The sequence below is a fragment of the Xenopus laevis genome, chromosome 1S (assembly GCF_017654675.1).
Source record: "Xenopus laevis strain J_2021 chromosome 1S, Xenopus_laevis_v10.1, whole genome shotgun sequence".
Taxonomy (NCBI): Eukaryota; Metazoa; Chordata; class Amphibia; order Anura; family Pipidae; genus Xenopus; species Xenopus laevis.
Window position 1 is genome coordinate 121,382,356 of NC_054372.1, and position 14,093 is coordinate 121,396,448.

At 35.3% G+C, this 14,093-nt stretch overlaps 1 protein-coding gene across 1 annotated transcript in view; it reads left to right on the plus strand.

Annotated features, from left to right (window-relative positions):
* The window catches only part of rorb.S (RAR related orphan receptor B S homeolog), a 148,663-nt gene that overhangs the window by 106,643 nt on the left and 27,927 nt on the right, over nt 1-14,093 (plus strand). The window contains exon 2 of the mRNA XM_041580148.1: nt 6,520-6,605. Coding sequence (XP_041436082.1) covers nt 6,520-6,605 — 86 coding nt within the window. The remainder of the gene's footprint in view (nt 1-6,519; nt 6,606-14,093) is intronic.

Genomic DNA, 14,093 nt, shown 5'->3' on the forward strand with positions numbered 1-14,093 from the left:
TAAATTAAGGGAACTGCTCACTGCTTACAAATTCATATTGACTTAAAATTCTAAACACATTTAGCCAACCTAAGTTTCCTCAAGGACAATGGGGTTTTTTTTTTATTGAAGTCCGTTTTTTCCGACTTTTAAAGGGGAAAAACTTTTTCTTTTGTGGGAAAAAAACTAAATTTTTTGTGATTTATTAAACCCCCATGACCTGAGTTCATGACCCGAAGAAATTATGATTTGCGCTGGGTTTCTGAAAAGGTAGCGGCATTTAGGCATCAAATGGAAAAAGTTGCAGTATTCAGGTGTCAAATATGAAAAAGCCACAGTATCTGGGTGTCAAAAAATAAATTTTAGGGAAAATTCATTGATAAATAGGGGGAAAAATCTGTGCGGATTTGGTCTGAGTAGTTTTCAGAAAATTTTGAGAACTTTCCTGATTTTGCTACATAATCCCCTATACGTTATTCAAAAAATTTGTTTCTGCATTATGCATGAAATGTGATATATACAGTACCTACTAAATAAAACAAAGATAAACTTTTATTTTTCAAAATGGTGTTATAAATGTACAAAAAGTCAATGGCATTGAAGAGAGGCCGAGAGGCCCAAAAAAGCAAAATTAAAAAAAATAAAATCCTAATCCTAATATATCAGTGTAACAATTTGCACAATAATAACAATTTTTCATTTGCATGTTTCAATGTACCTTTATTTACCTGTCCACCAACTGGAGAAAGATTTTGCATTTTATAGTTTGCACCAGTGCATAACTTGTGTCATTTTCAAGACAAAAAAATACAGGTGTTTAAAATGGGTAATGTGCAGCTGTAGTTGCCATCAATAGCTGTCTGATGAAGTATATTATACTGAAAAATGCTATTTCTATTATTATTTAGTACATTTTCTGTTCATGACTTTCTCATTTACAAGTTTATTACAGACAATGCACTGGCACAAACCATAAAATGTATTGTTCGCATTGTGCATATTATAAACTTTAATTATATTCCAACATAGAAGTGCAGAGAGCTGGATCTGCAGTTGATCAATAGAATGCATTCAGCTTATGTACAAATCAAATCACTATTGGCTGGACTGTTAAAAGGGGAAAGACCTTGAAAGCTGTCCATCAGTGAATAGATGGGACCAGACTACAGCCTATTTACATAGAAAAATATCTCAGAGTATTAGAGAGCAGCCATTATATGAAGGATGTGGATAACTGTAGGGCTGTTTGTCTTGAGACTGCCTGTATTATCTGTAGATGACATCATACAACAAGGTATATTCATGTACTTTCAAAGCTGTATAAAGCTTTGTATTTAATATTTTTCCATTTGTAAAGATACAGTATGTAAGTATCAAAGATTGTCTATGGTTTGAGCATTGTCTATGGTCCATCTGGTCCGAGATCAAGAAGTTGAACTCACACATAGCCAGTCACTCAGAGTATGGGAACTTTTGAATATATACTTAATTTTTTGAATAAACATTTTAATAAGGGAAAAAAATACATTTAGTTTGTAAAGCAATGCCCAGGCCTAGGGCGGCAGGATTTTAGGGGGGCCCTGGAGGGGACAGGGGCAATGAACGGCAGTGGGCCTAGGGGCGCCCACTATGTAAATCCAGCCCTGAATGTACATGTGTGCTTCTCATTCACAGCAGCCCTAACCCTATGAAATAAAAAATGTAAGTGTTATTTTAAGTAAAGATACATGATTTCCTATCACTGACATCAACATAGGCATGATCTTGTACCTGTCAACTGGACCCCTTCTGTGTTATATGATACTCTACAGGGGGTTATTTATTATACTCCGCATATCCTAAATTCGAATAATTCGTAGTTTTCGGACTAAGAAAAAAACTACGAATTTTTCGGAATTTATTAAAGCCTGATGGTCTAAAAAGTCAGAAAATCCGACATCTCAAACCTCTCAAGGTCCTGTATAATGGGGAAGTTCCCAGTGTCTGCGCCGATGTCCAATATCAGATGATTTTGGGGATTCGGAGCAAAACACTCCGAACAATCGTAGTTTTTGTGGAAAACTCCGAACTATTCTGAGTTTTCGGGGAAAGCTCCGAAGTTTTCCCAAACCTATTTTTTCAAGGTTTTTTTCTTGATAAATATGGTCCATTCGGCCAATCGGAGTTGCTTGGATTTCTAACTTAGAAAAATTCGGACCTTGATAAATAATCCCCTACATGTTCCCTTGTCTGGAGGCAACAGGGAGCCAGGCTCATATGTATGATTATGCAAGGTTTCTGTGGTAAGAGGCATAATGGGTATCTATACACTCCCTGAGTATGTGAACCAACACTAAGGGGCAGATTCACTAAGCTCGAGTGAAGGATTCGAATGAAAAATACTTCGAATTTCGAAGTATTTTTTTGGTACTTCGACCATCGAATTGGTTAAATTCGTTCGAATTCGAACGAAATCGAACGAATCGAACGAAAAATCGTTCGACTATTCGACCATTCGATAGTCGAAGTACTTGCCCTTTAAAAAAAACTTCGACCCCCTACTTCGGCAAAACCTACAGAAGTCAATGTTAGCCTATGGGGAAGGTCCCCATAGGTTTGCTAATCTTTTTTTGATCGAAGGATTTTCCTTCGATCGTTGAATTAAAATCGTTAAAATCGTTCGAATCGTTCGATTCGAAGGATTTAATCGTTCGATCGAACGAAAAATCGTTCGATCGATCGATCGCAGGATTAGCGCTAAATCCTTCGACTTCGATATTCGAAGTCGAAGGATTTCAATTCGAGGGTCGAATTTCGAAGTATTTTTAACTTCGAAATTCGACCCTTAGTGAATCTGCCCCTAAGACTTGTTTAAGGGGCAGATTTATCAAGGGTCAAAGTGAAAATTAGAATTTTACTAAGGAATAGTTAAAATTCTATTTGAGTATTTTTTAAAAAATTTTATTCGATTTTTTAAATGTATCATGTACTGGCCTTTTAAAAATTCAAATTTGACTGTTCGACACCTTAAACCTACCGAATTGCTATTTTAGCCTATGGGAGACATCCTGGTATCAATTTAGAGTTGTTTGCAGCCTTCCTAAAAATAAAGTTTTTGTTTTGAGAAATAACTCAAATCAAATTCGTTATGATTCGAGTTTGCGGGTTGATCCCATTCACCTGAGTTTAACAAATTTGATCTTTTTGAAAAATTTCGGATTGGTTGTTTTTTTTTTAGAATTTCGAGTTTATGGGAGTTTATGAACTCAAAATTGGACCCGTGATAAATCTGCTCCTAAATGTTAACAAAAGATACATGTTCCCTGGTGCAAACTACAGTTTGGGATAAATTCAATTTCTGTTTCTGTGCCCTTGGGTTCCAGGGCTCATGTGTGGTCATGAACACTGAACCCCTTGTAGTTACATTCCTGGTCTTCTGAGCTTTTTTCTGGTTCTCCTGGTCAATTGAAAACGCTTCATCATCATTGCTCAGCTAGCAGCTTATATAAACACTGGGTAATGCTGCTGGAGATTATAGGCACAATGCTGGATCTGATGAGCTCAAATATAAGATAGCCTGTGCTGTATAATATTTGGAATTAGAATACTAATCTCTTTAGGGAAAGTGTGCAGTATCAGCAGAACAGCTCTATAGTGAAATTCCCCTGCCAACCATTTCCTTATAGTCAACATTCAGTATACATTGCAATTGTATTTTATTTTGCTTAATGCCCAGTATCACATTTAAAAGTCTGTGTGAAAATACCAGCTGCTTCATAAATGAAAATCACAGCATTAAAAAAAACAGTGGCACATTCAGCTGCCAGTGACTTAAAATAAGACAAATTGAGATGAAACATTTTATAAGTATCAAACTCCATTTGAATCCACATACCTTTATTTTGCTTTTTTAAAGTGATAAAAATGCTTTCCATTCCCCCATAGCAAACCTTATGAGGATTATGCTGAGTCAGCCATGGCTTTTCCTCCACTGCCCCCCCATGACTCTGGAATGGATAGTACTTTTATTCTGTTCTTGGCATAAAATCCATAATAGAAGTCCAGTTCACATTAAATAACCCCAATAGATGATTTTGCTTCCAGTAAGGAATAATTACATCTTAGTTTGGGTCAAGTACAAGGTACTGTTTTATTATTACAGAGAAAAAGTAAATCAATTTTAATAAAAGTCTGGATTATTTGATTATAATGGAGTGAATGGGAGACAGCCTTTGCGTTATACAGTTTTCCGTATATAGGATCCCATACCTGTACAGTAGTGATGGGCGAATAAATTTGCCAGGTGTGAGTTTGCATCGAATTTCTGAGTTTCCCCACCGGCCAATACATTTGCGAAACTGCCGCGAAAATTCACAGATGAAAATTCAGCGGCGTCAACAAATTTTCGGAAAAGTTGCTAGGATCAAAACCGTTGCACGTCAACATTATTCGGATGCCCATTGACTTTAAGGCCGGCATCAAAGTTGATGCGAGCGTCAGAATTGACGCCGGCGTCAAAATTCGCACAGTTTTCAGCGAAACGGGCCAAATTCGCCCATCACTACTGTACAGGTCATAGAACTCCTAGGTTACTTCTAATATCCTTATATTTTCCAACAAGTGGTATTTTATTTATTATAATACACATGTTTTAGTGAGTCATGTGACACAAATTATATCACTACTCATCGTTTATAACTGATGACATCACTAAGCTGTTTATATAGTGAATAAAGTACCCCCTCTTGTAAAATATAAGGATATTATAAGTTACCGAGGAGTTTCATGACCATATAAAAACACGAGGCCGAAGGCCGAGTGTTTTTATACAGGTCATGGAACTCCGAGGTAACTTCTAATATCCTCATATTTTACAACTGGGGTACTTTATTTATTATAATACACAAATTTCAGTGAGTCATGTAACAGAAATGACATCAGAACTCACCATTTATGACTGATGACATCAGAACTCACCGTTTATAAGGATATCATTTACAAGATATTCATAGCTTTTGTGTATTATAAGGATATCATTTACAAGATATTCATGGCTTTTGTGTATTATATAAATATATATTGTGTGTGTGTGTGTCTACACTTTTTGTGATTTGGTATTATACACTTTTTGTGAATTGCACAGTATATACTCATTTGGCCTACTGGCCAAGCAAATGACATGTAACCAGCTTTAGGAATAAAGAAATGATACTATTACAAACTGAACTTGTTACCATAAGTAATTGTTCAAGTAAGCAAATTATTCACCCTATGGTCTCTCTTACTAGAAAAATATCACTGTTTCGTTAAGGCCTGCCTATTCGTTCACAGCAATATGGATTGTTTGACAGGCAGAAAGAAACAATTCACAGAAACGGTAGGTGTTAAAAACCACTTCAAAAAAGCACAATGGATTAGAGGATTACCCAGCATTCAGTCTATTGGCCACAACATGCAAATAGAAGAGCAAACCATTGTTGAAAGCTGAAAAGTGGAGAGAAAAAAAGCCTCCTTAATGATCTTAGTCCCCAATGCAGGTTTCTAAACAGCCGCAGCATCTTTTGTGTTGCTGGTGGAGGTGCAAAAGACCAAAGCTTTGTAAATTGCTCACAACATTGTTTAAGAAAACTCGACACGACTAAGCATACACTGCAAAGGAAATATTATAGACTGGGACACTCATTAACACTGCAAAGGAAACTTGGTACACAGTGTTAGTTACAGTAATTTAAGATGTTTCTAGGAATGCTATGGCTCTTTTTTTACTTTGTGTTCGTACAATTAATAATGAACGTTTTCAGTTTCACATTCCCTTCCAATTGTCCTGCTTTGACACAAAAATGCATAGATGCCTCAAATCTACAATCAGGATACCTCCTCACTTATATTTTACCTTTTACTGTTTACCATGTTTAAAAGCATTATTAAATAAACAAGGGCGTTGAGGTAAATAACGACTACAAGTTTGCAGAAGTGCTGGGGCTTTATACATAATTTAGCAAAGCTCTTTTCACAGCTGCATTTTTCCCACGAGTGCAGCTGGACCGACTGCCTAGATTCAAAATCACTTATGATTTCACTTACCCACACCCATAAATTGAATCCATCGACTGTCAGATCCAATTTCCCCTTTCAGTCAGATGGTTCAGCTGCACCAGAATGGAAAACACAGACGTGAATGAGGCTTAAAACACAATCAGTGCGTCTCTGTTTGTTTGTTCCTTGTTAAAGATCTTAAGGTAATCTGTTAAACTCTGTTAGAAATAAAAAAGTAAATCCAAGCTGTTTTTGAAAAACAGTTGTCAGAATCTCCTGGGACCAAGCCACCAGGAGATGGGAGTTATAGTCCAACAACAGAACCAAATGAATGATGCATTGCTTTTATATTGTTTATTGTTGTCTCTTTAGAAACAAAAGCCTGACTAATGCATTTTGACTTCAGAATCTATAACACACTGCTGCTTTTTATTAGTCTGTATCAAATTCTATGGCTGCATTTGGCAATGACCAAGAATCAGGGAGGCTAAGAGAAAGTGCTGAGCTGTCTCGTCTCTTTTTCAGCACAAATTGAAGTGATACCATGCAAAATTTGTGGAGATAAATCATCAGGAATTCACTATGGTGTCATCACGTGTGAAGGATGCAAGGTAAGAAAAAGCACAATAAAATCTGGGAATAAATACAGTCATTTTCTTATCTAACTGGCAGTATCAGAAACTCTTGTGTGTTGTCTGTTTTTTTTTTTTTAGTTTTAAAAGCTAATGTCCATGTAAAAAAGATCTTTTCTTTGAGTTAAAACACATTTTCTAATTGCCTAAACATTAGCAGACCCAAGAATCGTAGTGTGGGTGATAATATTGCAGATGTAGTAGATGAGTAGGTGAATTCAAACAATGAATGTATAATCTCTATATTTGGGAGAGGAGTTTATTATTTTTTATGGGCATTAAGGGGCATATTTACTAACATTCAGAATTCTTTTTTTCTCAAATCATGTTTTTCCTCTAAAAATTCATGTTTTTAAAATAAAGTCCCTAAAACTATAACAATTTTTGATTTATTAATTGTGAAAACCATGAAAATTGAATACAAAACCTCTCCAAGTTTAACAGGCATCAAGTTCACTACAAAGTCAATGAGAGGTACACTGATCCTATTGGACTTATTTTTTCCCATTCAGACTTTTAGGGGGTTATTTACTAAACTCCAAATGCAAAAATCATGAAAAATTTAATTTTTTAAACCCTGAGGATGGAAAAGTCTGAATCTGAAAATCCGGCATCTCAGACTTGTTGAGAAGTCCCAATAATTTTTTTGATGTGCGCTGGGTTTCGTGCAATACCCCCAAATCGGATGAAAAAATCGTGAAAATCTTGTTTTTTCCCTCAAAGCAAATTTTTGTGAAAATGTAATAATAAATAAGCGTAAAAATCTGAGTGGATTTGATTGGAGTTTGTAACGGAAAATATTGAGATAAATTCAGACTTGGGGGCACATTTACTTAGCTCGAGTGAAGGATTATAACGAAAAAAACCTTCAAATTCCGAAGGTTTTTTTTGGCTACTTTGACCATCGAATTGGCTACTTCGACCTTCAACTACGACTTCGAATCGAACAATTCGAACTAAAAATCGTTCGACTATTCGACCATTCGATAGTCGAAATACTGTCTCTTTAAAAAAAACTTTGACTACCTACTTCGCCACCTAAAACCTACCGAGCACCAATGTTAGCCTATGGGGACCTTCCCCATAAGCTTTCCTAGCAATTTCTGATCAAAGGAAAATCGTTAGATTGATGGATTAAAATCCTTCGAATCGTTCGATTCAAAGGATTTAATCGTTCGATCGAACAATTTTTCCTTCGATCGTTCTAATGAACTAAATGCGGTAAATCCTTCGACTTCAATATTCGAAGTCGAAGGATTTTACTTCGATGGTCGAATGTCGAGGGTTAATTAACCCTCGATATTCGACCCTTAGTAAATGTGCCCCTTAGTGTTTTCCAGGTTTTTTTTCGCTTGTAATTGTCCAAATACTCATTTTTTTGAGGTTTTAGAGATATTCGTATTTTTTTTATCATTCATCACTTTTTTTATTTATTACTTTTAATATTTGGACCTTTTAATAACTTTCATGGCTTTTCATGGTTTTAGAAAATAGGAAAAGTATTTATCAAGATTCTCATTTTAGTGGTTTTAGAGGTTTTGAAAACCACAATTAAACTCACTTTCTCTAAAACCACGATTGTCATTGAATTCATTAAAAGATCAAATAGAAAAAGTGAGAACAAAAAAAGAACTAAACGGTGCGGTAAAAATGCAAATACCTCGAAAACCCTCTAAAAATTCTAATTTTTCAGACATTTCCTTGCAAAGAAACGTTGAAATTGCCAAATTGATTAAATGTGGTCCAATTAGAAAAACGCAGCTCCCATTAACTTCTATAGGGCTTTGACAACTTTTACTTGGAAAATTTTAGCATTTAACATCATCCAAAGACTTTGGGTATTCGGCTTACATTTAGGGGCCCATTTACTTAGCTCGAGTGAAGGAATGAATAAAAAAAACTTCGAATTTCGAATGTTTTTTTTGGCTACTTCGACCATCAAATGGGCAACTTCGACCTTCGACTACAACTTCGACTTCAAATCGAACGATTCGAACTAAAAATCGTTTGACTATTCGATAGTCGAAGTACTGTCTCTTTAAGAAAAAACTTCGACCCCCTAGTTCGCCACCTAAAAGCTACCGAAGTCAATGTTCGCCTATGGAGAAGGTCCACATAGGCTTTCTAAGTATTTTTTGGTCAAAGAAAAATCGCTCGATCGAATAAATAGCGCTAAATCCTTCGACTTCCATATTCGAAGTTGAAGGATTTAACTTCGACAGTAGAATATTGAGGGTTAATAAACCCTCGATATTCGACCCTAAGTAAATCTGCCCCATATTGTAACATATGATAAAAAAGTGCACGGTAGTTAGTTGGTAGAAGTGGTTTTAACAAAATAGTGAGAATTTTTGGATATTAGTAAATAACGCACTCATGAATGTTGAATATTTTTTAAATGTTGGAATTGCCAATATATAAAGCTTTAGAAAGTGTCCGGCAAAGTAGGCAAGCTTGTTAGCCAGCTTGAATAATTGCAATATATGGACAAACAATCCCTGTTTTGTTTAAAGAGTAGAGCATTTTTTAGGAGCTTAATGCACAAATGGAGTTATATAATTATAGGCACTAAGTTTGCCCAGGTGCAGTAACCCATAGCAACCAATCAGCAGGTAATATTTACTGGTCGCCTGCTCAAAAGCAAACTTTTGGTTGCTATGGGTTACTGCTCCTGGGCAAACGTAGTTATTTTTATTACATATGGGTGGAAATGTCTTACTGTCCTTAATACATTGATAACGGGTTGAGCGCAGGGGAGCTTTTCTGTGGTAACAGCCTCATTGCACCCGTCTAATGGTTTAAAATGTAGTGTTGAGCACAACTTTCCCTTTTTTTTGTCTGGCAAAGTAGGAGCAGTTGTTGTGGAACTACTGCATAAGTGACAGAACATATTAAAGTAAATGTTGTCTAAAAAGTAAAATGGTATTTCAATCACTGTAACCATATTATGATAAATGATAAAGCAGAAGTTTTAGCTGGAAAGTGAGTTTCATTCTATCATTATTAACCTAACACCACTGTTGTTCAAATCCCTTATTGCAATATTTTTGCCTTTCGAAATTCTCCCTGTTGAAAGATTCCAGTTGTACTTGCAACATAAGTCCCATGAGACTAATCGCCAGTGTAAAACATATCACATACTGTAAGTAGAACAAAAAGCAGATTAAAAGGATATTCTTCTTACTGACATTCTGCCTTTTACGCCTCAAGGGCCCAGTATCTAAGCAAGTTCATCAGTCTTATGTCTATTGTTGTTGGATCATTACTATTTGGCCAGTAGCATAGAGATAAAGGAGAAGACAAATAGTGAGCCCCAGGAGGGCATGGTTTCAAGATGCTTTTCAGTACAGGGTGTATTGGTATATGAATGGGGAATACTGACCTATTCACCCGTGCTGCTGTGTGGATGTTTGCATAATGAAAAAAAATGTATTTTAATATATAATATTTACTAAAGTATATAAAATTTATTTACAAATCTTAAGTACACTGTTGAGAGAGAAATGCTGTGAATTTTTTCTTGGTGTTAATTGTTCATCTTTGTGCTGATGTTGCTTGTTTTTCACCAACTTGCATTTTTGTATTCCATCCTTCTGCTCCCTTTTCACCGCCCACCTTATTATCCTCAAGTGTCCTTCATTACATAATTAAGGCCCTTTATACGCTGGTTCCATCAGCTCCTGGTTGCTTGTTCATTGAGTTTTCAGTCCTGATCTAGCCAGCTACACCACTGAATATTTACCTGAGCTCTGCCTTGTTCCCTCTTTCATGTTCCCTAATCCTTGCGTTGTTTCTGAGCCCTTGTTCTTTTCCCTACCTGTTTCATGTTGATCTCTTGATGCTGACCTCAACCTGGTAACTGGACTGAGATTGTTTGCTGCCTGCCCCTTATACTGTACTCCGCCTCTGCCTGCCGATTTCCTCAGTTTGCGTGAAAATACATTTTGTTCTGTTTTGCACCTTATTTATTCTTATTAAACTTCACATTCACTTTAATATGGCTTCTGGACACAGTTCAGCCATTTATGACCATACACCCAAATACCCAGCCTTTAAGCTCTTATTTGTCAGCCTCTCCTCAGTATGTTTTAATATGAAAGAAATAATGTATGCGGGATATTAGTGTGGCAAAAGTGACTGCTCTATCTTTATAATGGCAGTTTGCCAACCTAAATCTACATTTCTCACGGCAAATATTAATTTTTATGCAGTAAATTGTCAAATATTCACCAATGAAAGATAGTTTTCCAAACCTTGTCATACTCCTTTAAGTAAAACATTTGTTTTTGGTCACAATATTCCAAATTATCACTTTCACCCTTTAGCCATTGTTTCAGGAGCCAGAACCAAGAGTGCATAGAATATAAACAGAGAGACATATTTTGCTTTTCATAGCAATTACATATACAAATAACTTTAAAAGCATTGAAAACTGGGAATGAATGCATATTGGAAAGTTGCTTAGCTTTACAGTTAGATTTATCCGTTGAATTACTTGCTCCATTTTTTTTCTTTCTTTTTTTTTTGCACCAGAAACTTCAATCTTCAATAGACTAGATGTATTTGAAAAAAAAGAAAAAAAAAAGTGATCAAACATTTGGGAAGCTATCCATAATCATACAAGATGCAGACATGTATTTGGTTTTTGAACCTGGATTCTGTTTGGATTCTGTTTTGATTCTGTTGTGGAGCAATTCTTTTAAAGCTTTAAACATTTTTTTTTTTTTTAAAAATCCTATATACGGTAAAGTTCTCTTTTTACAGTGGAGAAAAAAGATGTCCCTTTTCTTTAACCTCTTCATATTGGTTCTCTTAAAACTCTTCGCTAGGGGATTAAAATAATTATCAGGTTAACACACCACATTTATTATTGTTGCAATGATTAAATATTCTGCATTCTGTGTATTTAATTGATCCAAAAATATTGAAAATATTGAAAATAAATGGAACAGTATGATTCTCACTGGTGTGAGACTTTTTTTTAATGTAAAACACAAAATCTACTATTTTTTTTAAATAGGCTAACGGTTAAGAAAAAAATATTGTAGTTTTTTGGGAGGGGTGGCTCGCAATTTTCTTCTTGATCTCGATTTGGATAAATCAGCTTCTTCGTGTCTCTGAATAAATTGCAGGAATACCAGTCTGCCACCTTAGCTGACAGTTTTTAGGTTTGTTTCCAGTAGGTATAATCAATTATCTTTATAATAAATATTTTACCTTTTGAGATAAGAATGTGCAAAATGAAGCATTGCTTGTCAAGGGCTTTTTGGCTCCTTTTAGCCCATCTCACCCTAAGGTTAGGTTTTCTATTGAGATAAGAATGAGCAATTTTATTATTATCAAAAAATTACAAATAAAGCCTTTCAGATCAGACATTCTACTAGTGTTTGGATTCCTTTAATTTAAGTGCTAAGCCCTATGAAACAATTGTTTTATTGATTTTTATTCTTTTTCTCCACATAAACCTGAATTTCAGTCAGTAAGTGCAGATATGTCTTGTTTATGGTAGTTTAAATAGTCATAATGGGTCTGTAACATTAATAGAATCTCTGAAACACCAGCCCAAGAAAAATGAAAAGCTACTTTACTTTTGAAAGTAAACATTAACAGCAGGCCATTTTTTAGATGGCCATCTCCCATAAACTTTGTTTTATTCAAATAATCTCTGTAATAATAAAACAGAACCTTGTACTTGATCCAAACTAAGATAAAATGAATCCAACAAGGATTTTATTTAATGTTTAAATTATTTTCTAGTAGACTTAAGGTATGGCGAAAGATCTGTTATCTGGAAAATACCAGGTCTCAAGCATTCTGGATAACAGGTCCTATACCTATATATAGCCCAGTTCAGTAACAGATCCACTTCCTTTTAAGTCATTACCATCATCACCCTTTCATTATGTAGGGTCTTGTCATTATCATTGAAGGTAAGGGTTTTAATTACAGATTATAAGGCTATTGGGACAACATGTTGAAAGTAATGTGCCCGAAGAGTCCCAAAGCTGCAAGGAAATTATTTTAATCAAATAATTAACAAAAAATAATTTTAATCAAATAATTCCAGTTTTTCAAAATGATTTTCTTTTTCTTTGTAATAATTAAACAGTACCTTGTACTTGATCCAAACTAAGATATAATGGGGCACATTTACTAAAGGGTGAAGTGGCCGTCGCTAGTGACAATTTGCCAGAAATCCCATTCCGCAGGGACATTGCCAATTTACTAACCTGCATAGAAGACAATTCGCTATCGTACGTTCTAACCCTATTGCCAGCCAACTTTTTGCTCTTGCAAACGGAATTTTACTGAACGTTACCTCTTTCACCAGAGTTTCCTTCGTCACCTTAGTCCAGATGAACTGATAAACAAAGCTACATCTTCCTCAATTTTATGTCAGTGACATCATTTCCTGTATGCCTGCACAAAGTTTGCTAGGCAGAAATGAACGCTAGCGAAACTTTTCTTGCAATACGGAAGTAACGCTAGCAAAAATTCGTCAGCGTTTGCCCGATGAGACGTAACTTCATATTTTAGTGAATTAGCATCCTCTAAGGCAAAACTGCGTCAAGTAAAAGTTTTCAAAGTGCTAAAGAAGTCAATGGGAGCTGCTCTGATCCTATTGGACCACTTTAAATCAATTCGGAATTTCAGAGGTTTTCAGATTTTTTTTCATTAGAAATTGTCACAAAAAGGGGTTTGAGGTATTCATATTTTTTAGAGCATCATTCATATTCGCATCTTTTAATAAATTCAATAACAATGGTGGTTTTAGAATTGGTGAGTTTAGTTGCGGTTTCAAAAACCTCTAAAATTACTACAATTTGACCTGTAATAAGTGCAGCCCAGCAACTGCATTGATTATAAATATCATTCATTTTCAAGTGATCTGGTGATCAAGGCCTTTAAAGAGGTGGTTGGCCTTTAAAAAAAATACACTATGCTATCCATACTGCCAAAATATATAAATTTTTTTGCAATAGGGTCCATTTAACCAATTTTTCATCTTCAAAGGGGCAAGTGCCCCATGTAGTAGATGAATCCAGTGAGAGTCAGGGCCGCACAGTATTTTCCTATTGTACATGTCAATTGCTTATTTATTAGCATATCATTTATTGTTGTATTGCCTAGCAATAAGATTAAAACTATGCAAATGAGGGAGGGAAAGACAGAGCATTAGCCATAGCAATAGAAGTTGTGCTCTTTCTTTTTTTTCTTCTTTAAATAACCTTTATCACATTCCCCTTTTGATCTTTTGCCTAGCATCTGATTTTAATGGATTAGAATGGTAAAACAGGCAAACAATAGGGTGACTATTGGTCCTACGGTGGCGGTGTGGGGGATATATTCAAAATTGTACCATGTGAGCAGAAAATGATTCATATTTTCCTGGGATATGTATTAAGACTGTGGGAAGGTTTATAATACCAAAAGCACTTTTAATATAACCAGGAATCCTAATATGCC